At 45.0% G+C, this 24,861-nt stretch overlaps 1 protein-coding gene across 2 annotated transcripts in view; it reads right to left on the reverse strand.

Moving 5' to 3' along the window:
* The window catches only part of pfkmb (phosphofructokinase, muscle b), a 59,519-nt gene that overhangs the window by 23,378 nt on the left and 11,280 nt on the right, over window positions 1-24,861 (reverse strand). For both annotated transcript variants that reach the window (XM_060920266.1, XM_060920267.1), the window contains 9 exons: window positions 11,307-11,380; window positions 11,125-11,202; window positions 10,864-11,053; window positions 10,592-10,757; window positions 2,785-2,829; window positions 2,237-2,345; window positions 2,039-2,134; window positions 1,859-1,951; window positions 1,627-1,752 (listed from right to left, as the gene is read on the reverse strand). In XM_060920266.1, the coding sequence (XP_060776249.1) occupies window positions 1,627-1,752; window positions 1,859-1,951; window positions 2,039-2,134; window positions 2,237-2,345; window positions 2,785-2,829; window positions 10,592-10,757; window positions 10,864-11,053; window positions 11,125-11,202; window positions 11,307-11,380 (977 nt within the window). The remainder of the gene's footprint in view (window positions 1-1,626; window positions 1,753-1,858; window positions 1,952-2,038; window positions 2,135-2,236; window positions 2,346-2,784; window positions 2,830-10,591; window positions 10,758-10,863; window positions 11,054-11,124; window positions 11,203-11,306; window positions 11,381-24,861) is intronic.

Below are 24,861 nucleotides of genomic sequence, written 5' to 3' on the forward strand. Positions count from 1 at the left end.
GATCTTCACAACACATGTTTGTGGAAGTGTATCATGGCACGAACAAAGGAGATTTCTGAGGACCTCAGAAAAAAAAGCGTTGTTGATGCTCATCAGGCTGGAAAAGGTTACAAAACCATCTCTAAAGAGTTTGGACTCCACCAATCCACAGTCAGACAGATTGTGTACAAATGGAGGAAATTCAAGACCATTGTTACCCCCCTCCCCAGGAGTGGTCGACCAACAAAGATCACTCCAAGAGCAAGGCGTGTAATAGTCGGCAAGGTCACAAAGGACCCCAGGGTAACTTCTAAGCAACTGAAGGCCTCTCTCACATTGGCTAATGTTAATGTTCATGAGTCCACCATCAGGAGAACACTGAACAACAATGGTGTGCATGGCAGGGTTGCAAGGAGAAAGCCACTGCTCTCCAAAAAGAACATTGCTGCTCATCTGCAGTTTGCTGAAGATCAAGTGGACAAGCCAGAAGGCTATTGGAAAAATGTTTTGTGGATGGATGAGACCAAAATAGAACTTTTTGGTTTAAATGAGAAGCATTATGTTTGGAGAAAGGAAAACACTGCATTCCAGCATAAGAACCTTATCCCATCTGTGAAACATGGTGGTGGTAGTATCATGGTTTGAGCCTGTTTTGCTGCATCTGGGCCAGGATGGCTTGCCATCATTGATGGAACAATGAATTCTGAATTATACCAGCGAATTCTAAAGGAAAATGTCAGGACATCTGTCCATGAACTGAATCTCAAGAGAAGGTGGGTCATGCAGCAAGACAACGACCCTAAGCACACAAGTCGTTCTACCAAAGAATGGTTAAAGAAGAATAAAGTTAATGTTCTGGAATGGCCAAGTCAAAGTCCTGACCTTAATTCAATGGAAATGTTGTGGAAGGACCTGAAGCGAGCAGTTCATGTGAGGAAACCCACCAACATCCCAGAGTTGAAGCTGTTCTGTACGGAGGAACGGGTTAAAATTCCTCCAAGTCGGTGTGCAGGACTGATCAACAGTTACCGCAAACATTTAGTTGCAGTTATTGCTGTACAAGGGGGTCACACCAGATACTGAAAGCAAAGGCTCACATACTTTTGCCCCTCACATATATGTAATATTGGCTCATTTTCCTCAATAAATAAATGACCCAGTATAATATTTTTGTCTCATTTGTTTAACTGGGTTCTCTTTATCTACTTTTAGGACTTGTGTGAAAATCTGATGATGTTTTAGGTCATATTTATGCAGAAATATAGAAAATTCTAAAGGGTTCACAAAGTTTCAAGCACCAATGTAAATAAATAATTAAATAAATACAGTATTAACAAATGCTGCTAAATGTCTATCTTATTTATTTATTTAGATTTACCATGACATTTCAGTTCCTCACACAGCTTCCTTGTGCTGCGTGTTGAAATGTCTGTGATTTGTGCTTCTGTAGATAGAGTAAGTGTGCAGAGTAACTGTGCTACGTGGTGATTTCTGTCTCCTGCCCTGCTGATGTGGGATGTGATAATAGAAAATGATAAAGTGCTGAACGTCCCTCAGTGCAGGATCGGAAGGGTTGAGGAGTGTGAAATGAGCTCCACATGCTGTGTGTGATGCGGTGTGTGTGTATAGTATGAGGTGAAGCTGTACCACTTGCACACACTCCATGAGGGGCAGTCTGATGGCCTGGTTCCCTGACAGGCTGACCACACACGCCGGGGTGTTCGGGGTGGCCTCCAGGAGCGCCATCACTGCCTCCATGCCCATCCTGCTGCCCTGAAACGATAGCAGCATTCACTCTGAGACATACTGTCTCTTCATAGCATTCATATAAACACACAGGAGTATGTACAGAGTGTGTATGCTGTACAGGACTCGATACCAGGACTCTGTCGAAGGCTGACGGAGTTCCTCCTCTCTGCACGTGACCCAGGATCGTAGCTCGAGTGTCAAAGCCCAGCTTCTGAGTGATCAGCTGCACACAAGCAGAACAACAGCAGTGTGTGTGTGTGTGTGTGTGTGTGTGTGTGTGTGTGTGTGTGTGTGCGTGTGCGCCTCTTACATTCTTCACCATGTCACAAGTGATGGGTTTCCCAAAGCGATCGATGGCTCCCTCGGCCATGATGATGACATTAAGACGATAACCCAGACTTCTTTGCTAAAGTAAACACACACACATACGGCACAGAAACTGTGATGCAATGTGTGTGTGTGTGTGTGTGTGTGTGTGTGTGTGTGTGTGTGTGTGTGTGTGTGTTACATTAGCTAATCTTCGGCACAGGTGGTCCTCCCAGCCTTCCTCTGGAGGCATCTCTGGAATAAAAACCCAGTCAGCACCACTCGCCAGAGCAGTTACCAAGGCCAAATACCTACACACACACACACACACACACACACACACACACACACACACACACACACACGTTTTAACACAAATAGTTTAAACATGAGTGAGTGACTTGTAGTTAAATTCTAAATGATGTTTGAGTAACTCGGTTAACTCCGGTCATGGCTCTTCCTTACCAGTAGAGGTCGCTCTCCCTTGGGGTTTGAACACTTCACACAGCAATTTGCCAGTGATTACAGATTTTTATTTACTTACTTCTTTTAATGACACATCATACTTTTTGTCTATTTATAATTTCATTTATTTGCTGTGGAATGTCTTGAAAGAAGTGATATATGAGCATCAGAAGCAAATGAATGAACGTTGACACGGGCTTTTTGAACACTTTCTGGGACTGTTGTAAAGTAAATACTACTACTACTACTAATAATAATAATAATAAGCAGTAGAGTGGTCCATACCCACAGTGTCGGCCCATCACCTCCAGAATGAAGGCTCTCTGATGACTGCAGCGGAAAAAAAACACAAATCACGTAATAAATGTTATGTCATAATGAGACCCCAGAAACACTCATTATATAAAACACAATTATTTAATTATTTAACTGTGAAACCACACAACAGCGTGCTGCTGATCCCCAGTCTGCACGGTGTGTGCCTACTGATATTTTTTTATAATTATTGTTTGAATGTGTAGTAATTTTTTAAATCTACATTAACACTTTCAGGCACTTTTTCAATAAATAAAACTGCTTTATGTATTTTCCCCATTAAACATGATGAGTTTTGTGAATTCAGTTCATACAGACGCTGAGAACTGTTTTCTCTTTTCAAACATTTTGTCTTTATTTTCATTTCTGTGCCATCTAAACTGCCACTGCAATTTTAAACAGTAGTTATCCTTAGGGGTCCACGCAGATTCCTGCCATTTTCAATGAATCAAAAGTGAAATTAAAATGAACTCTTCTCAGGCCATTCATTCAATTCTCACAAAATTTGATTGACATCATCTACAGACCGTGCTGACAAAAAGTTTTATCAAGAATTTTGATCCGAGTATCCATTTCAAAGTTTCAAATTTGAAGGAGTGGCCCAAATTGACTCTACCACCAATATCTTGTGATGTCATGGTCCAAACTTAATGAAATGCGATATCGCTATCAGTACAACATTCTTTGGCTGCACACCAAATTTCATTAAATTTTGTCCACGAGGGTGCTACAACAGACACACGTCCATATCTCAAGAACCAATTCAGCTAAAAATCTGAAATTTGGTGGAGTTGTACTTGGCCACATTTAACTACACATCTGAAAGGGCCAAATGGCTGGCTCACCAAAATGGCCACCAAATGGCCAATCAAATTTCAGAAGCCAATATTTGCTATGGGCGGCACGGTGGTGTAGTGGTTAGCGCTGTCGCCTCACAGCAAGAAGGTCCGGGTTCGAGCCCCGTGGCCAGCGAGGGCCTTTCTGTGTGGAGTTTGCATGTTCTCCCCGTGTCCGCGTGGGTTTCCTCCGGGTGCTCCGGTTTCCCCCACAGTCCAAAGACATGCAGGTTAGGTTAACTGGTGACTCTAAATTGAGCATAGGTGTGAATGTGAGTGTGAATGGTTGTCTGTGTCTATGTGTCAGCCCTGTGATGACCTGGCGACTTGTCCAGGGTGTACCCCGCCTTTCGCCCGTAGTCAGCTGGGATAGGATCCAGCTCGCCTGCGACCCTGTAGAACAGGATAAAGTGGCTAGAGATAATGAGATGAGATGAGATTATTTGCTATCGTGAATGCCTGAACTTTATGAAACTTTATGGGCTTATGCATATGGGGAAGTCATAGTCTAATGGTTAGAGACACAGCTTTGGGACCAAAAGGTTGCCAGTTTGATTCCCTGGACCAGCAGGAATGACTGAAATGTCCTTGAGCAAGGCAACTAACTCCCAACTGCTCTGGGTAATTTGTACGTTGCTTACGATAAGAACATCTCCTAAATGCCAGTAATGTAATATTGGCAGATAAGAAGCTATGAAACAAATTAGCCAGAAGGGGATGCGATAATAAGCATATTTACATTTTGTCTCATAGTATCTCGGCAACAGCATGGGTTCCAAAAAAAAAACTAGTTCTTTCATCTGATTATAATTTCACAAAATAAATGGACCTATAATTCCCACCCTGAACATTTTCCACCATTTAATTTCATGAAAAGGGCAGGAAAACGAATTCATCTAAGACACTTCATCTGACTGTCCTGAAATTTGGTCTGCCTCATCTCCAGACCAGGCTGATAAATAAAATTTTTTTTTGAATTTTCATCAAACAGTTTCAAAGTTATGAGCCAATTAAATTTTAAGGCATGGCCCCTGTTGACTCTATGGCCAATACTTTGTGATGTAAAGGGCCAAACTTAATTATATCTGACACCCTGCATTAATACTACAATCTTTGGATGCATGACAAATTTTGTGAAATTCCATCGACAGGGGGTGCTGATACATTTCAATAACTCAAGCACCGCTTAAGCTAAAAAATTTAAATTTGTTCTAGTTGGCCACATTTGCTAACATGCACGGTACTCTTATACCAACTGGCTCATGCAACAAAAATAGCCAGCAACAGTCAATCAAATTTCAGCAGTCAATATTTGGAAAACTGTATTTTTTTTCAAACATGTCCTAGAATGTTTGTCCAATTTGCATTAAATTTGGTGGACAACATCTACAGACCATACTGATAAAAATTGTAATATATATATTCATTTCAGAGTTATGAGCCAATGAGAGTTTAAGGCGTGGCCCCTATTGACTCTGTATCTTGTGATGTAAAAGTTAAAATTTCATGAAACTTAATACACTTCATCACTGTCACATTCTTTGGAAACACATCAAATTTTGTGACATTTTGTCCATAGGGAGTGCTATAACTGAAACATTGCAATATCTTAAAGCAGATACGCAGAACCATGGCCTCATTTTTTGTTTATAAATGCCTTGAGACCTCAAGAATGGCACAGGAATAGTTTTAAGCGTTAACAATAAATCTAATATAGTAATTTTTATGATTAAAGTGATTTATATAGGTAGCGGTCTGAGTGAATGACTTTGACATCCGTGACATCACAGCAGGAAGTCTATCGGTCTCCTCGCCATTTGCGCTATACTAAAACACAGAGCTGACTGCAACTCCAATCCTCCATTTTGAGCTAATTTATCGCCATGCCACGTAGATGTGTTGCTGGCCGGTGCAGTAACACAACAGAAGGTGGATTTACGTTGCATTCATGGCCCAAGAATGTTCAAACTGCAAAGATTTGGACGCATTTTGCAAGAAGTTCACGGGCACATTGGGCACCTACGAAGTGGTCTCTCCTCTGCTCTGCACATTTTACTGAAGACTCGTACGAGACCTCTGATCTGTTGAGGAGCGTTGGCTATAAGCCCGGATTGAAAGAGGGTGCAGTACCAACAATTAAAGGAAAATAAAACTACAAGAAAAGGAAAGCATTTATTTATTGATTTATTTATTTATTTTTAAAGAGGAAAGTAAGTTCAGTTGCACCAGTTCTCCCGGAGTGTGAGCCGAGGGTTGTTGATAAAACCCGGGACGGAACGGGACATATTATCGCTCGGGCAGTGACCTCCCCGCGGTTGTTGCTAAAACCTCCTGGGTTTTAGTAATTGCCTGAGCTGAGCAGTAATGGCGGAGTACTCAGTATGGAGAAAATGGAGAATGAGTGGAGCAGCCGTCTGATTATAGACACTATAACATAGACACATACACACCTGCAGTATGTAGTAGCAACAACTTCATGAATTTTTTTAATGACAAAATTGAGAATATCCGAAAAAAAATTCAAACTACTAATTTAAGGTCAGACAATGTGAGTGACCCTGTAGTTAACAATATAACTGTATCAGATCAGCAATTAGAATGTTTTACTCCCCTTAGAGAAACTGAATTACTTTCATTAATCTCCACATGAAAAGCCTCAACTTGTGTACTAGATCCCTTACCTACATGTCTATTCAAACAAATAATACATGAAGTAATTGAACCGCTTCTAAAAATAATAAATTCTTCTCTTACGATTGGCTATGTACCCAAATCCTTTAAACTAGCAGTTATCAAACCCCTGATTAAAAAACCTGACCTTGATCCCTGTCAGCTGTCCAATTATAGACCAATATCAAACCTCCCCTTTATCTCCAAGATCCTTTTAAAAGCTGTGGCACAGCAGTTATGCTCATATTTACATAGGAATAACATCCATGAAATGTATCAGTCAGGATTTAGACCTCATCATAGCACAGAGACAGCTCTGGTTAAAGTAGTAAATGACCTACTGTTGGCGTCTGATCAGGGCTGTGTCTCGCTGCTTGTGTTGCTTGACCTTATTGCAGCATTTGATACCATTGATCATTCCATTCTTCTGGATAGACTAGAAAATGTTGTGGGAGTTAAGGGAACGGCCCTCTCCTGGCTCAGCTCCTATTTAACTGATCGCTATCAGTATGTTGATGTAAATGGTGATATTTCTAGACATACTGAAGTAAAGTTTGGTGTTCCACAAGGTTCTGTCTTGGGTCCACTGCTTTTTTCTTTATGTATGTTACTTCTGGGTGATATTATTCATAAACATTGTATTAGTTTCCCCTGTTATGCTGATGACACACAGTTGTATGTTTCTGCAAAACCTGATGAGAGACACCAGATTAATAGAATTGAGGAATGTGTGAAGGACATTAGACACTGGATGCTTATTAACTTCCTTCTGCTTAACTCTGACAAGACTGAAGTACTTGCACTCGGACCACATGCAGCTAGAAGTAAGTTTTCTGATTCCACAGTAACTCTGGATGGCCTTTCTGTTTCTTCACGTGCAGCAGTAAAAGACCTCGGAGTGATTATTGACCCCAGTCTTTCATTCGAAACTCACATTGATAACATCACCCGGATAGCTTTCTTTCATCTCAGAAATATTGCTAAGATAAGAAATTTAATGTCACTACATGACGCAGAAAAACTAGTTCATGCTTTCGTTCCCTCCAGGTTGGATTATTGTAATGCCTTACTGTCTGGATGTTCCAGTAAGTGCATAAACAAGCTCCAGTTAGTTCAAAATGCAGCAGCAAGAGTCCTTACTAGAACTAGAAAATATGACCCCATCACCCCTGTCTTATCCACACTGCACTGGCTCCCAATCAAATTTCGTATTGATTATAAAATACTACTATTGACCTTTAAAGCACTGAATGGTCTCGCACCACAGTACCTGAGTGAACTTCTGCTCCTCTATGACCCGCCACGCCTACTTAGATCAAAAGGTGCAGGCTATCTGCTGGTCCCTCGTATAGTGAAGGCTACATCAGGGGGCGGAGCCTTTTCTTACAAAGCCCCACAGTTATGGAACAGCCTTCCAAGTAATGTTTGGGAATCAGACACAGTCTCAGTGTTTAAGTCTCGGCTGAAAATATATCTGTTTAGTCAAGCCTTGTGTTAATGGTGTTTATGAGGTAAAGGTGTAGATCTGGAGGGTCCTCAGACAGAGTGTTTGGTAAACTGGGATGTATGGATGCTGTCAGTCCCCACTCGCTTGCTCACTCGAGTTTGTTGACGGTGTAGTGGCTGCTGCTTTATGTCCCGGGGCCCCTCATGCCTGTGTTACCTTCTGGCTCTCCCCTTTTAGTTATGCTGTCATAGTTAGTTGCTGGAGTCCCTGCTTGCACTCAGTGCAATATGTATACTGTTCCTACTTATTCAGGTGACATTGGGCATACCTAACAACCTGTGTTTTCTCTCTCTCTCTCTCTCCCCCCCCCCCCCCAATCTGTTCCTCTGAGTTACATGTCGGTCCTGGGATCGAGATGCTGAACCTCTTCTGTTCCTCGGACCTGCCTGATCCATCCTGGTGCCCTGTGTCTGTTTGGAGTCTCATCACATCGCTCCTGTGGAGGACGGCCCCATGTGGACAGTTGAAAGTCACACTTGGAGGACGCTCTGGACTCTTACAGTAATGCTTTTATGGCTGAGGACTACAGTTGACTTGCTAACTTTAGGACTGCAGTTGTCATGAACAGTTTTGCACTCAAGTTTCCATCAATGAAGAGTTTATAACATCAACGAAACTGACTTCATGCTAAAACTGTTAATGTTATAGTCATGCTGTCTGTTGTTGCCCAAATGAGGATGGGTTCCCTTTTGAGTCTGGTTCCTCTCGAGGTTTCTTCCTCATGTCGTCTGAGGGAGTTTTTCCTTGCCACCATCGTCACAGGCTTCATCATTGGGGATAGATTAGGGATAAAGTTAGCTCATGTTTTAAGTCGTTCAAATTCTGTAAAACTGCTTTGCGACAATGTTTATTGTTAAAAGCGCTATACAAATAAACTTGACTTGACTTGATTTCTTCGCTGGATATACTTGCCTCAGCAGCAATATCTCACCCTTACGTGGAAGAAGTGAATGAACAGAGAACTGAACGAACAACTGAAAGTCAGATTGTTTCAAAACAATTGGCCACATGGTCGGCCTTCAAAAAGCAAGAACACAGATGGGTAAGCTCCGACTCTCATTTGGATACAAAACAACACCACTTGTTGTTTCCCTGCATTTAGATTAACACATGTAACTTGTATTGTGTGTTTAAGTTAGCGGTATAAGATTATTTAATTTGCTTCAGAATGTGATTGTCTCAGTTCATCTGATTATTTAATGAGCCTTTTACGTTTTATCAGTGAAAATGCATGCATGTACATGTATGTTGCATAAGTTATAGCACCCATCCTGTTTTAATGAGAATCAACCCACAATCAATGAAGTCAAATCAGTCTTAGTTGAGCAAGTCGGTAACGGCATTTCTTACTTTCACCATAATTTTTTATTTATATTACTTTGGTCTATAACTGTTAAAGGCCTCAGCTGTCATGTTTCCGGGCTCACACTCCGTTTACCTCAACCCTCAGGACTCCATTTCCCATAATCCCCCTCACACACCAGTTACTACCACGTGCACTCTGTCAACCAATCCGGAATCACTTTGTAGGAGTGGCTCACCTGAGTTCTGATCACCATCATTTGTACCTTTTTGTTTATGTCTGTATTTATATCCCTTTGTTTGTCTTGTCCTTTGCGCAGTATTGTATTTGCTTCCCGTAAGCCTACTGAGTGTTATTATATCGATTATTTCTCTGTGTATGACCCTTTTTGCCTTCTGTTTTTTCCCCCGTTTTGCCTAGCCCTTGTGTTCTGATTGCCCGTATCTCTTGACTCCCGGTTTTTCGACTATTGCCTATTTTTTGACCACGATTTGTCTAGCCCCTGTTACTGTTTTGGATTTCTCAGTTTTGACCTGGCCTGGTTTTTATACGTTGATTTCAGATTGTCCTTCTCTCATTAAAGTCTTGTTTTCATTTTACATCCGCGAGCATCTGGTTTGTCACAGCTGCGTTACATCGGCCTTAAAACCAGTTACTGCTGTGACGTCACGCACTCAGGGCTGGCTGGCTCAGCGGGGCAGCTCCAATGAAAACTTTGTGGTCAATTTTAACTCTCAAAAATATATATATTTTTTATTCTCATTTATGCAGCATACAAGAGTCAAGGATGGAGATACTATCCACTCAGAAATGTATTTAAAAATAAAGGCTCTTCATATCTGCTTTAAGAACCATTTAAGCTGAAAATGTGAAATTATGTGCGGATGTACTTGGCCACTTATGCTGTTGAAGATGTTGAACCACTTCGAATTCCACCACTTGTTGCCAATTCTGCAATGCTGTTTGGACCCCGATGGTCGCTGTTTTCAGCTATATTGTTATTATTTATAGTTGTAGGCAGATTCATGTTAATATTCCTCATACTCTCACAAATTCCACCTCCCTACATGCTGTATACAGTTCATGCTTTGTTTTCACTCAGTCCTTGTCTCCGCCCCATCCTGTTATTGGTTTGCCTCCCCTTTGTGTCAAATTGTGCCATTTTACTTTTGGATTAGTTTGTCTGTTTGTGACTCCCTTCACTGGACTAAGAGACCAAAAACTGTTCCAGCATGACAATAATACCCTTAAAATATCTCCAACATCAACAACATTATCTACAAATATCTACAACGTTACGAAAAACACTTCATAAATAAAACTGAGCTATTTTCAACAGTCTAAAAACAGTAAAACAGGAAATGCATCAACATACAGTACAAAACCTGTGTACAGTGATGGAGTTGACATTATGACTCTGTGTGTGTGTGTGTGTGTGTGTGTGTGTTACTGTACACACACCTCTGTGCTGTGGTAGTAATTGCATCCACCACTTCCATGATCCTGTGTAAAGCCGAATCTGTTCCGATGGTCATGTCTGTGCCGCAGAAGTCGTTGTCGATGGAGCCCACCATCCCCACAATGTTCAGGTGAGAGGATCGCTTGGCCTCCTCACCTGTGATCTTACCTGTACACACACACACACACACACACACACACACACACACACACACAAAGATCCATCACTTCCACCTGCTGCAGTTATTAGATCAAGTTTTGATAAGATATCCCACCTGCTTTGAGCAGGATCTGCAGCAGCTCGCTCCATTCTGAGCGGAACTGATTCGCTCCTGTCAGACTGCCGTCTCCTCCAATCACACACAGGTTAGTGATGCCCAGTTTCACCAGGTTACATGCTGCCCTGGTACGGCCCTCCTTAGTACGGAAATCCTGACAGCGGGCACTTCCGATCACCGTGCCGCCCTGAGAGGGGGTGGAGTCAGAGACTGTGGTGTACAGGTGATGTACAGGTATCAAAGTGTGTATATTATTACCAGCTGCAGCATCATGGATACACTCTCCCACGTGGCTGGACAGATGTGGTCTCCTCCATCCACTAAACCCTGATAACCCTATTCACACACACGACACACACACACACACACACACACACACACACATACACACGATAATTAGTTGTAGTTTAAAACTGATAAATTGTGTGTGTGTGTTATACCTCGTGTACGAAGTAGACTTTAGCCCCGGTATAGATGCCAACTCTCACCACAGCTCTAACGGCAGCATTCATACCTGTTAGAACACACACATTAATAAACAGTGATGTGTGCAGTGTTCTGTAAGATGTTTATTTATGTAACGCTGATGGAAGGAGTCTCCAGTGTCAGCACTGTGTAACAGTCAGAGATGAAACTGGAACTTTAAGTTTTCCGATGTCTTCAGGACAGAGGAGTTTCTTTGCGGTTTCTGAGTAACATGTAACAAGCTGCGTTTACTGCAGTCATGACTTACAGCTGTTGGAGTAAATTAGGCTCCGCCTCATTAGAATTGATTGACATTTGGTGATCATATTGTTTGCAAACGTCAAGATGTTTCTTATAATTACTGACACTCCACTGAGTAGTGGGCGGAGCTTAATGGCGCTTGTTGTTGTTGTTGTTGTTGTTTGTTTGTTTGTTTGTTTTGTGTATGTGTGTGTGTGTGTGTGGGGGGGGGACCCAGTGAAACCAGGGATGTGAATTTTATTTGTAGAGCACACGGTTCATGAGATATGGATCAAAAAGTAAAACCTTATCCTATAGCGCCACCATTTGGCAAATCAGGTTTATCTTGTTTGTCTGAAGAGCAGGATGATGCATGACCTACTGACCAAATTTCATGTCTCTATGACTTACAGTTTGGACTACTCATCACATCTATGCAAATTAAATAATAATAATAATAATAATAATAATAATAATTCCACTCTATGCTTGGACCCCTAGAACTCTCTTATCAGTGTTTAAATGCATATTTGTTTATATCACACAGACACGATGTTAGGACTAGGACTGTTTTGGCCTCTAGAGGCCGCTGTTATTTCCTTTTCATGTCGTGTTTATTTTGGCCTCTAGAGGCCGCCACTGTTCCTGTGTTTTGTGTTTGTGTTAATTGCCTAATTATCTTCACCTGTGTCCTTAATTAGTTTGTCTATTTATACCCCTGAGTTCAGTCCTCTTGTCACGGAGTCTTTGTGCTGTTATGTTTATCTCCAGTTTCCTTTGTACTGTGTTTTTTGATCTTTTTAGCTTTTGAATTTTTGCACTTTGCTTTTCTTTTGGATTATACTCTTTGGTTTTTTTTGTCTTTTGTTTTGCCCTGTATATAGTGTATATAGTTTAAATAAACCTTTTGATTCTTTTTCTACTTCCGCCTCACGCCTCTGCATTTGAGTCATCCCCCTGGTGGCCTAGTGGGGGTTTGCTGGATTATCACACCAACGAACCAGGTTCGAATCCCAGCAAAACCCTAACAGAAAGACTCCGTCATGACCGACTCAGCAGAGGCTGCTTCAACTGTCTACCCGGCCAACCTTCAGGGAATTATGGCAGCTTTGACACGCTTCGGAGCGACCATGGACGCTCATGGACGTACGCTCACCAGCCAACGTGAGGCCCTCGCTCGCCACGAGGAACTGCTTCAGCAAATTGGGAAAACCCTGGCACAGCTGACATCTCTGCCTGCATCTCCTGCTCCTGATCCAGTTCCTGCTCCTGATCCAGCTCCCACTCCTGCTCCAGTGCCTCCTGCAATGCTGCCTTCTTCACCTCGCGAACCCAGCCTTCCTGCACCACAGAGGTATGACGGCAAGCACAGTGAGTGCCGAGAGTTCCTTACCCAGTGTCAACTCACCTTTGAGCTTCAGCCTACCACCTACACTACGGATCGCCGCAAGATTGCCTTTGTGATCACCTTATTAGCTGGTAAGGCGCGAGCCTGGGCTACTGCTATCTGGCAAAGACAGGGATCTGAGTGCTTTGATTTCCAGCTGTTTTCTGAAGAGATGCTTCGGGTCTTCGATCAGGCAGACATCAGTACCGACGCAGCCCGAAAGCTCATGTCCATCCGGCAAGGAGGAAGCGTTGCAGATTACGCCATCTCGTTCCGAACACTCGCAGCAGTAAGTGGATGGAACGAGACTGCCCTGGTGTCAGCCTTCCACCATGGTCTGTCTGACCCCATCAAGGACGGTCTGGCCTCTATTGGATGCCCAAGTGACCTCGAAACCCTCATCTCACATGCTATTCGTCTGGACAACAGGATGAGAGAACGCCACCAAGCCTTGAGCCCCCCCAGCCTCCCTACCTCTACCTGGAGACCGTCTACCTCCTTCAGTGACTGTCCAGAACCCATGCAAGTGGGTCGTACTCGCCTCTCCGCATCTGAGAGGGAGCGCAGAAGGAGGGACAAGTGCTGCATCTACTGTGGCAAGCCTGGTCACTTCCGAGCATCATGTCCCGAACTCTTGGGAAAAGGACCGCCCCGTCCAGCCGAGGGAGGGTTGTGACGGGGCCTACCCTCTCTCCCGGACTCCCTGGCCAAGGAATCTACATCCCGGTCTCCATCTCCTGGGGTGAGTCTGTCCACTCTTGTCAAGCTTTGATAGACTCAGGGGCGGCTGGGAACTTTATGGATATTCACTTCGCCCAAAGCATCAATATTCCGACTGCACCTCTTGAAGTCCCACTGTCTGTGTCTGCCCTCGATGGCCAAGCGTTAGGTGATGGAAGAGTCACCCAAGTTACTTCTCCAGTTTTCCTCCAGTCTCAAGGTCACAAGGAAGAAATATCCCTGCACCTGATTCCTTCACCTGAGTTCCCAGTTATTCTAGGCCTTCCTTGGCTTACTCGCCACAACCCTCGCATAGACTGGGTAACAAGCCAGGTTGTGGAATGGGGCCCTGCATGCCATGCCTCTTGTCTGCCCTCTAGCTCTCCTGTGTCTCCTGCCGAGCCCCCTGATCTCACCGAGTTATCTCAAGTTCCCACAGAGTACTGGGATCTCAAGGAGGTATTCAGCAAGAGCAGGGCCGCCGTTCTTCCTCCGCACCGGGCCTACGACTGTGCCATCGACTTGCTCCCTGGGACTACCCCTCCTCGTGGCAGACTGTTTTCACTCTCTCAGCCAGAACGCAAGGCCATGGAGGAATACCTCAAAGATGCCCTGGTCTCTGGGTTTATTCGACCCTCCACTTCACCTGCTGGAGCCGGCTTCTTCTTTGTCGGCAAGAAGGATGGGGGGCTCCGACCATGTATTGATTACAGGGGCCTGAATAAGATCACTGTGCGCAACCGATATCCCCTTCCGCTGATGTCCACAGCTTTCGACCTGCTCCAAGGCGCCACCGTCTTCACCAAGTTGGACCTACGGAACGCATACCACCTCATCCGTATCCGACAGGGAGACGAGTGGAAGACTGCCTTTAACACCCCGTCTGGGCACTACGAATACCAGGTGATGCCCTTCGGACTCACCAACGCACCAGCTGTTTTTCAGGCCCTAATCAACGACGTCTTAAGGGACATGATTAACCTATACGTTTTTGTCTACCTCGACGACATCCTTATCTTTTCCAAGACCGTGCAGGAGCACCGCCACCATGTCCGCCAGGTTCTCCAGAGGCTGCTACAGAACAATCTGTTCGCCAAGGCCCAGAAATGCGAATTTCATGTTCCCGAGGTCTCCTTTCTGGGATTTATTGTACGGACAGGCCAACTCCAAATGGACCCTGCCAAGACCCTGGCCGTCCGGGACTGGCCTACTCCCAAGTCCGTTAAGGAGGTTCAGCGGTTCTTAGGATTCGCTAACTTCTACCGCAAGTTCATCAGGAACTTCAGTTCTGTGGCAGCACCCATGTCAGACCTCACCAAAGGGACAGGTGGATCTTATGGCTGGTCTCCTCAGGCAGAAAAGGCGTTCAAAGACCTCAAGGACCGCTTCTGCACGGCACCCATTCTGGTTCTCCCGGACACCTCCCAACCATTCATCGTGGAGGTGGACGCCTCGGACAGTGGTGTCGGCGCGGTGCTCTCTCAACGTTCGGAAGGAAAGCTGCACCCCTGCGCTTACTTCTCCCACCGCCTGAGTCCTGCTGAGTCCCGGTACGATGTGGGGGATCGAGAACTGCTAGCGGTCAAACTGGCCCTTGAGGAGTGGAGGCACTGGCTGGAGGGAGCACAACATCCATTCCTGGTTTGGACTGACCACAAGAACCTGGAGTACCTCCAGCAAGCCAAGAGACTGAACCCTCGACAGGCTAGGTGGGCCCTGTTTTTCAGTCGGTTTGACTTCACCCTCTCATACCGCCCCGGCTCCAAGAACACCAAACCTGACGCACTGTCCAGACTGTTCTCTGCCACTAACAGGGAGAATGAAGTCGGGCCTATTATCCCTGTGTCCCGGATTGTGGCCCCTGTCCGCTGGGGTATTGAGGAGGCTGTCCGACGAGCCCAACGCCAGGACCCCGGTCCTGGGACGGGGCCACCAGGCCTCTTGTACGTCCCACATCAAGCCCGGGCCAAGGTTCTCCAGTGGGGTCACTCTTCCCCTCTCACCGCCCACCCGGGAGCTCGGAGGACCCTGGACTTCCTGAAAAGACACTTCTGGTGGCCTAACATGGAGAAGGAAGTAAGGTCATTTGTCCTGTCCTGTGAGGTTTGCACCAGAACCAAGAACCCACGACAGCGTCCCCAGGGTCTCCTGCATCCTCTGACCATTCCCCGGCGTCCCTGGTCCCACGTGGCAGTCGACTTTATCACGGGTCTCCCTGAGTCACAAGGTAACACGGTCATTTTGGTCTTAGTTGACAGATTCTCCAAGGCCTGCCGCTTCATACCACTGTGCAAACTCCCCTCTGCTCTTGAAACTGCGAAACTTTTGTTTAATCATGTCTTCCGAGTCTTTGGTCTTCCACAGGACATCGTCTCAGACCGAGGGCCCCAGTTCTCCTCCCGAGTGTGGCACGGGTTCTGCAAGGTCATCGGAGCCACTGCCAGCCTCTCCTCTGGGTTTCACCCACAGTCCAATGGTCAGACGGAGAGGCTCAACCAGGACTTGGAAACCACCCTGCGAGGCCTGGCTATGGATAACCCGACATCGTGGAGCACCTGGCTGCCATGGGCGGAGTACGCCCACAACACCCTGCAGTCATCGGCCACCAAGCTGTCGCCATTCCAGTGCCAATTCGGGTTCCAGCCACCTCTGTTCCCGGACCAGGAGGAGGACGCGGGGGTGCTCTCGGTCAACCAATATGTGAGACGGTGTCGCAAGACCTGGAGCAAGGTCAGGAAGACCCTCATACAGACCTCCAGAACCAACCAGACTCAGGCCAACCGCCATAGAAGACCTGCACACGCTTTCCGCCCTGGGCAGCGTGTTTGGCTGTCCACTAAGGACCTTCCACTGCGGGTGGAGAACCGCAAGCTTGCTCCTCGCTACATTGGCCCCTTCAAGGTGGTGCGCAGGGTGAACCCTGTCTCCTACCGGCTCCAGTTGCCCCGGACTCTGAGGATCAACCCCACTTTCCATGTTTCCCTGTTACGGCCCGTACTGACATCTACGTATGCCCCTGCCCCTAGGAACCCCCCACCCCCCCGCATCTTCCAGGGGCAGACTGTGTTCACTGTGAATCACCTGCTTGACTCCCGCCGGGTCCGCGGCGGGTTGCAATATCTGGTGGACTGGGAGGGCTATGGTCCTGAGGAGCGCTGCTGGGTTCCTGCTCGGGATGTCCTTGATAAAGAACTATGTCGGGACTTCCATTCGGCCCATCCGGATCGCCCTGGGAACGTCAGGAGACGCTCCTAGAGGGGGGGGTCCTGTTAGGACTAGGACTGTTTTGGCCTCTAGAGGCCGCTGTTATTTCCTTTTCATGTCGTGTTTATTTTGGCCTCTAGAGGCCGCCACTGTTCCTGTGTTTTGTGTTTGTGTTAATTGCCTAATTATCTTCACCTGTGTCCTTAATTAGTTTGTCTATTTATACCCCTGAGTTCAGTCCTCTTGTCACGGAGTCTTTGTGCTGTTATGTTTATCTCCAGTTTCCTTTGTACTGTGTTTTTTGATCTTCTTAGCTTTTGAATTTTTGCACTTTGCTTTTCTTTTGGATTATACTCTTTGGTTTTTTTTGTCTTTTGTTTTGCCCTGTATATAGTGTATATAGTTTAAATAAACCTTTTGATTCTTTTTCTACTTCCGCCTCACGCCTCTGCATTTGAGTCATCCCCCTGGTGGCCTAGTGGGGGTTTGCTGGATTATCACACCAACGAACCAGGTTCGAATCCCAGCAAAACCCTAACACACGAGTGTTTTCGTGTGAAATACACCACTGATATTTTTCATCCGAGCTCCATCCGGGACATGGAGAATCAAAACTGTGACATAAATCTCTATCTGTCACTCGTGAGGAAATCAATGAATTGTTTTGATAAATTTGGGGACTTTTTGTTTGTGAATGTGTCGATATAATAAAAAGAAAATCACATGTTAGATTGAAGATATGAAGTTTATCTTCTCGTGTTGAAAAACTTGCATTTTTCATATGAAATACATCTGGGACTGAGTGATATATTTCCTGATATTTCACTCCGATGATGTCACTCCCAGTGTTTCCTTGCTGACTAGATGTGCGTTATCAAAATGGCAAACCGGTTCAAGATTAAAATTCTTTTATTAACTTGCATTTTTTTTGTGGATGTGTCCATATAATATAAAGAACATTACACTGTGGCGCAAAGTTATGAAGTTTATCTTCTCATGTTGAAGAAATTGACATTCACCACTCAAAGATAAACTCCATATCCTCACACAACCATTCAATATCCTCCATATATTTATGGGTTCATTATAAGATAAAGTGGGCAGGTATAAATAAAAATAATGTATGTATATCAAGTCTAACCCCATCATTATTATTTAAACACTGCTGCCCAACCAATCAGAATGTGCACAGATTCCCATGATGAGTAAGAGATCAGGATGCAGAAACCTGTGTGTGCAAATACAGTACTAATTTGGACACACCTTCTAATCCAATGTTTTTTATTTATTTTTATGAATTAAAAATCGGGCGGCACAGTGGTGTAGTGGTTAGCGCTGTCGCCTCACAGCAAGAAGGTCCGGGTTCGAGCCCCGTGGCCGGCGAGGGCCTTTCTGTGCGGAGTTTGCATGTTCTCCCCATGTCCGCGTGGGTTTCCTCCGGGTGCTCCGGTTTCCCCCACAGTCCAAAGACATGCAGGTTAGGTTAACTGGTGACTCTAAATTGAGCGTAGGTGTGAATGTGAGTGTGAATGGTTGTCTGTGTCTATGTGTCAGCCCTGTGATGACCTGGCGACTTGTCCAGGGTGAACCCCGCCTTTCGCCCGTAGTCAGCTGGGATAGGCTCCAGCTCGCCTGCGACCCTGTAGAACAGGATAAAGCGGCTACAGATAATGAGATGAGATGAGAATTAAAAATCACTTCATGTCTTAAAGTAATGATGGATGTCGTTTCTCTTTACTCAGTTGTTCAGTTCTTGACATAATACGGATTACTGCAGTTGTGGAATTGGGCTATTTACTGTATTTTTATTATTTACTGTTTGATCTCAAACGCATTAAGAAGGCAAGAAACTCGTCCACTAATGACCTTTTGACGAGACACAGCTGTTAATTGAAAAGCATTCCAGGTGACTCCCTCATGAAGCTGGTTAAGAGAATGCCAATAGTGTACAGAGTCATCAAAATAAACATTGGATCCACTGCAGGGTCTAAAATGTCAAACATATTGTTTTTTTAACACTTTGTTTACCACATAATTCCATATATGTTCCAGATGTTATTTCATAGTTTTGATGCCTTCAGTTTTGTTCTACAGTGTAGAGAATCGTCACAATACAGAAACACCTGTGAATGAGTAGAGTGGGGGTGTACTCAGTTGTTATTATCGAAGAATAAAACTCACAAAATACAGAGAAAGAGAGAGAGAGAGAGAGAGAGAGAGAGTGTGTATGACGTTCTCATCATGCTTTACAACCTTGGCCAGAATGGGCCCAACCAGAAGATCAGGTTTGATGCTCAAATGCAAAGTATACACACACACACACACACACACACACACACACAGCCAAAAATCAAACCCATTCCCCATTTACAGCCCGAGAGAGTCATGAGTGACACGAGTGCAAAGTGAACCTCAATATCCACCTCTCAACTGCAACCTCTGGCAAAGGTCATCTCCCTAAATATACCAACCTTCAGAGAAAGAGAGAGAGAGAGAGAGAGAGTGTATTTTGGTGGTTATCAGATAGCAGATAAAGTCAGAGGTCTTTCTAAAGGTTAATTAAAAGGTCAAACTCAAAAAGCAAGTGTTTTATTACTGTTTTTAACTTCATTTCTTCTACATTATCTTTCAGTAATACAGTATAAACACTTAAAGGATCGATCAAATGTGCTGCATTAGTGTATACAACTGCTACTACTATTATAGTAATCATAATAATAATCATAATCATAATAATAACAATCCTCTAACCACCATGATAAAAAATTCATAGAAATGAATTTGACTGTTATTGATTACTGACTGTAGACGTTTGGTGTTTAAAGCAGTGTTCGTTCGTTCATTATAATCAGAGACGCATTAAGTACATAACTTGCCAACTTGGCCAATTCATGCAGTAGGCTACCGATTCTGACAGGTGAATACCACCCACGGATTTTAGTTCTAAAAACTACCGCATTACAGAATAATCAGTGAACCCTGTTGGATTCGTTCTTCTGATCTCATTTCATCTGTTTTCGGCACATGGGAGACAAGTCTACAGCGTCAAATAGTCATATTAAAGGTAGACTGCATTTCAGATTTTTCAAGTGTAGATCATAAAAAGAATTTTCCCTGACACCCAATTATTTTTGTTTAGTGACCAAAAGCTCATGAATTAGAATCATAGACTTCCAAATTTATTTATTTTTTTTTAAATAGAACAATTAATGAATTTCGAGCCATGTGGCTTTAAATTCTCCACTATTTTTTCCTGCTTCCCCATGACCCAATTCAAGATATTACGTCATGCATCACGTGGTGGGCTTTCCCCGTTCACACAAAGCATTGTGGGATACAAATTTGAAACAGGAGAGAAAAATGGAGGACGTGAGTGTGCGAATGAAACGTGAAAGACCGACCACAGTAATGGAAAGTGAGAAGAAAAGACGTTATGTTATATACGAAAGAAAGGAAACGCAGGACCAAACTAATAAATATCGGCGCTCAGCGAGCACCTCGGTGTGATCAGCTGTTCGTTTAGCGACAGAATGATGGAACTGCCATCCGTCATCTGTCATCCTTTGAGTGACGAGACTGTCACCGGTCTGATTTGCTTCCAGGAGTGTACGCTGGTGTATCTGTTTGCCGCTCCTCGCTGGACCTGATCCTCTGCTGTAAACTTTGTTTGGAGTCTACTTGGATCTACTGACTTTTTACGGACGTATACTAAATGGACATCACTTAACCTAGGATTACTATCATTGTACCAATTTAAATAAATGTTGGATTACTACTTTCGGCTGGAACTTGCTTTCTCTCCTGTGGGTAATGCCAACGATTACACCGGCCTAACTCAAGCCGTCTCAGCTGCAAACAAACTCAGACTGCTTGGCATAGGCATGTGTAAGTTTCCCCTTTCTCATGTTTGTGCTCGGGTTTGCGCTAGCCAGTGCTGGTAATCACCACTGCCCTCACTGACTTATGTTAGTCTGTGTGCTCAGGTTGATGGCCTATCGAGGTTAAAATGTGGTTGTGTATAGTTAGCTAACCTATCATTTTATGGGGAGTTTTCAAGATGTGTTCTGGCGCTGAAAGTTGGAGTAGCCTCAAACTTTTCTGCCAATTGCTGTGGATTTTATGTAGCGTTACTATTGAGTGTTCCCTAACCCAGTGTGTGGCCATGGGCTTATCGTATATGCCAGCCGAACTGCTAAAAATGAACTCGTCATCCCTCTGTCTAAATGTGGATGTTTACAGCCTGTGCATCGACCTTTCCATCGCTCACTGGCCTCGCTACATACATAGAGGTTCTCATCGCAAAGTCTGTTGTTATACAGAATCCTCGGGTGTCAGCCCCACCCAAATATCCACAATGTCAACTTGTCCTTTGTCTACAGTATTCAGAAAGGGAGGCGTAAATTATGGAAACCTTACAACATTACCGTCGAGCCACTTCCCTGTGCCTCTGCCTCCCATTAACTATATCCCTGTCCACTGGTCGTCACGCTCCCTCCCTGTAAACAGAGCTTCCCATGGTGGAGCCGACGTTAAAAACCTGCGTTCCCTGACATTCCACAGGATTTTACCGGCAGTAACTACACAATGATCGGACTCATTTAACGCCAAATTCGCTCTGTTCAATGCTAGGTCTCTATCAAATAAGACATTTATTTTAAATGACATTATGTCATCTCGTATGCTGGACTTTTTATTTTTAACAGAGACTTGGCTAGCCACTGGTGACATCTCTCCTTTTGGAGAGATGTCCTTTTTGGTCATGCACCCGCTTGTCACACTGGGGGTGAAGCAGCGACCGCGGGAAGAGGGGGGAGGAATATGAGAGTCTAACAGCAGTGATCTCAAGGGGAAATGGTTTTCCCAGCAATGGCCTTGGCCAAGGCCAGTGCTGTCTCATGAATGCATCCTCATGAAGTGCTTTGAGCAACTAGTCATGTGGCATATTAAGTCTGCCCTCCCCCCCACCCTGGACCCTTTCCAGTTTACATATCAGTCCAACCGTTCGACCGATGACGCCATCTCCACTGCCCTCCACTCAGCCCTCACCCACCTGGAGACTCAGAATGCTGTTCATAGACTTTAGCTCAGCATTCAACACAATCATTCCTCAGCAGCTCATTCATAAACTGGACCAGCTGGGACTCAACACCTCCCTGTGCAACTGGCTGCTGGACTTCCTGACGGGGAGACCACAGACTGTACGGGTTGGCAGCAACTCCTCCAGCACCATCACATTGAACACGGGGGCCCCCCAAGGATGTGTGCTAAGCCCCCTCCTCTTCACTCTGCTGACCCATGACTGCACACCAACATCCGGCTCAAATCTCTTCATTAAGTTTGCGGATGACACGACTGTGGCGGGTCTCATCAACAATGGCGATGAGGCAATCTACAGGAGTGAGGTGAGCCGCTTGGCCATGTGGTGCAAGGACAACAATCTCCGTCTGAATGTGGAGAAGATGAAGGAGATTGTTGTGGACTTCAGGAGAGCGCACACCCAGCATGCTCCACTATCTATCGATGGTGCTGCAGTGGAGAGGGTGAGCAGCACCAAGTTTCTGGGTGTACACACCTCTGAAGACCTGTCCTGGAGCAACACCACCGCATCACTGGCCAAAAAAGCCCAACAGTGTCTGTACTTCCTCTGCAAACTTAGGAGAGCAAGAGCCCCGGCCCCCATCATGCACACATTCTACAAAGGCACCATCGAGAACATCCTGACCAGCTGCATCACCGTGTGTTACGGCGCCTGCACCGTGTCCTGCTGCAAGACTCTGCAGCGCATCGTGAGAGCAGCTGAGAGGATCATTGGTGTCTCTCTCTTCTCTAATGGATATCTATAACTCCCGCCTCACCCGCAAAGCTATCAGGATTGCAGGTGACCCCACCCACCTAGCCTGGGCCCGCCCATCCTAAGCGTGAGGCAACACGAGGGCCTGTTCCGAGCTTAGTCTGGCCAGGCAGGCTATCTACAGCATTTCCAAGCTCCCGAAAAATCAGGAACCAATCAACTTTGAGCATCTCCAACGGCCCTGGGTAGAGGCGTGTTCAAGGCAGTGATGTAGTAGAACTGCTACCGGAAGCCATAGATTGTTTACAGAATCTATGCCGGAAGCGCTTCATTCACATCACAAACATGGAGCAGCGGCAAGCCTTTAACACAGCGGTAGATGCTGTATTGAAAGCATTCAACGGGAAGTTCTCATTGAAAATGGAGCAAAGAGCAGCCCTGGAGGTATTTATTGAAAGGAAGGACGTTTTCGCCTTGCTCCCGACCGGCTTCGGTAAGAGTTTAATCTACCAGTTAGCCCCGTCGCGTCACATACGTCAGAGGAAAGAGTGATGTGATTGGTTTAAGCTTCGTCACAGCCTTTTCTGGCTTCGACCAGTAGCAAACTGAGGCATTTCAGGGAGGCGGGTCAACCACGGGCTCTGGGAAACGGTTTGGCTTAATAGCTTGGCCAGACCAAATGCTCGGAGAGCTTTGAAGTCGCGTTAGCCAGACTACTACCCACCCATCTCACAGCCTCTTCAGCCTGCTGCCATCGGGGAGGAGACTGCGGAGTCTCCGGGCCAAAACCAGCAGGCTCAAGAACAGTTTCTTTCACCAGGCGGTCAGGAGGCTCAACTCCCTCCCTCTTCTGCCCCTCCCCCCCCACCCCCTGCCACAGATTCTGCTCGCACACACACCCGCCCCCCCTTCAGCATCTGACATGTCACCCTCACAGTTTCCCCCCCAACACACACACACACACACACACACACACACACACACACACACACACACACACACACACTCTCTCAACGTTCATTAACACACTGAACTCAGGGGCCGCACATCTCACTTTACCTCGCTCATTTGCACTATTCCGCACTACCTCACCTTAACAGCTGCTAGTTTGTTTATTCTGCTTATTTCATGTTTACCTGCTTTACCTCAAGTGCCCTTCACTGTTTGGTTATTTGTACCAATTTGTGTGTGTGTGTGTGTGTGTGTGTGTGTGTGTGTGTGTGTGTGTGTATGCATATATGAGTGTTTAGTCTACGTCAAGTTCATATCTAGAGTGTTTATACTGTTTATATTGTTTGAGTGTTTAGTCTGTCTAGTTTCCTATCTAGAGTGTTTATACTGTTTATATTGTTTTTTTTTTTCAATTATTCTATTTTTATTTATTGCATTGCCAGTTTGCACAGTGGGTCAGAGAGGACTGATATTTCATCTGTGCTGTATGTCGAGCATGTAGAGCATATTTGACAATAAAGTTGACTTGACTTGACTTCTTAATTTATTTTAATTTATCTAGAAGTTTTCTCTATTTCTTTTCTCTGTTTATCTGTAATGATGCTGCTGGAATCTTAATTTCCCTGAGGGAACCCTCCCAAAGGGATCAATAAAATTTTATCTAATCTAATCTAATCTAATCTAATCTAATCTAATCTAATCTAATCTAATGCGCACACGGACTTCCTCTGTCTGCTTGACTGCGCCAAGCGAGCGATTTCATGCACATTATTTGTTTTAATCCCCTCAAATTAAATAACTTCCCAGCCACAGAATGGCCTGATATTTTGTGAGATATTACAGAAATAAACAGATATCACAATCACCACATTTCAGACGCAACTAAATTTCACTGATTTTATGAAATCGAAAGGCTGACTCACTTTAAGTGAAGCTGAGAGCCAGTGGAACAGCGCGATAATGATGTTGAATCTAAACTGTATCGCACTATTGAAAGAAGAAAGCACAACTTTATTCATCACACACTTGTGAAATTTTCTCTCTGCATTTAACCCATCTGAAGCTGTGAACACACACACACACACACACATGAGCAATGAGCACACACACACATACCCAGAGCAGCGGGCAGCCATGCTAACAGCGCCTGGGGAGCAGTTGGGAGTTCGGTGCCTCGCTCAAGGGCACCTCAGCCCAAGGCCGTCCCACATTAACCTAACCTAATGTCTTTGGGGTG

The sequence above is a fragment of the Neoarius graeffei genome, chromosome 4, assembly GCF_027579695.1.
Source record: "Neoarius graeffei isolate fNeoGra1 chromosome 4, fNeoGra1.pri, whole genome shotgun sequence".
Lineage (NCBI taxonomy): Eukaryota > Metazoa > Chordata > Actinopteri > Siluriformes > Ariidae > Neoarius > Neoarius graeffei.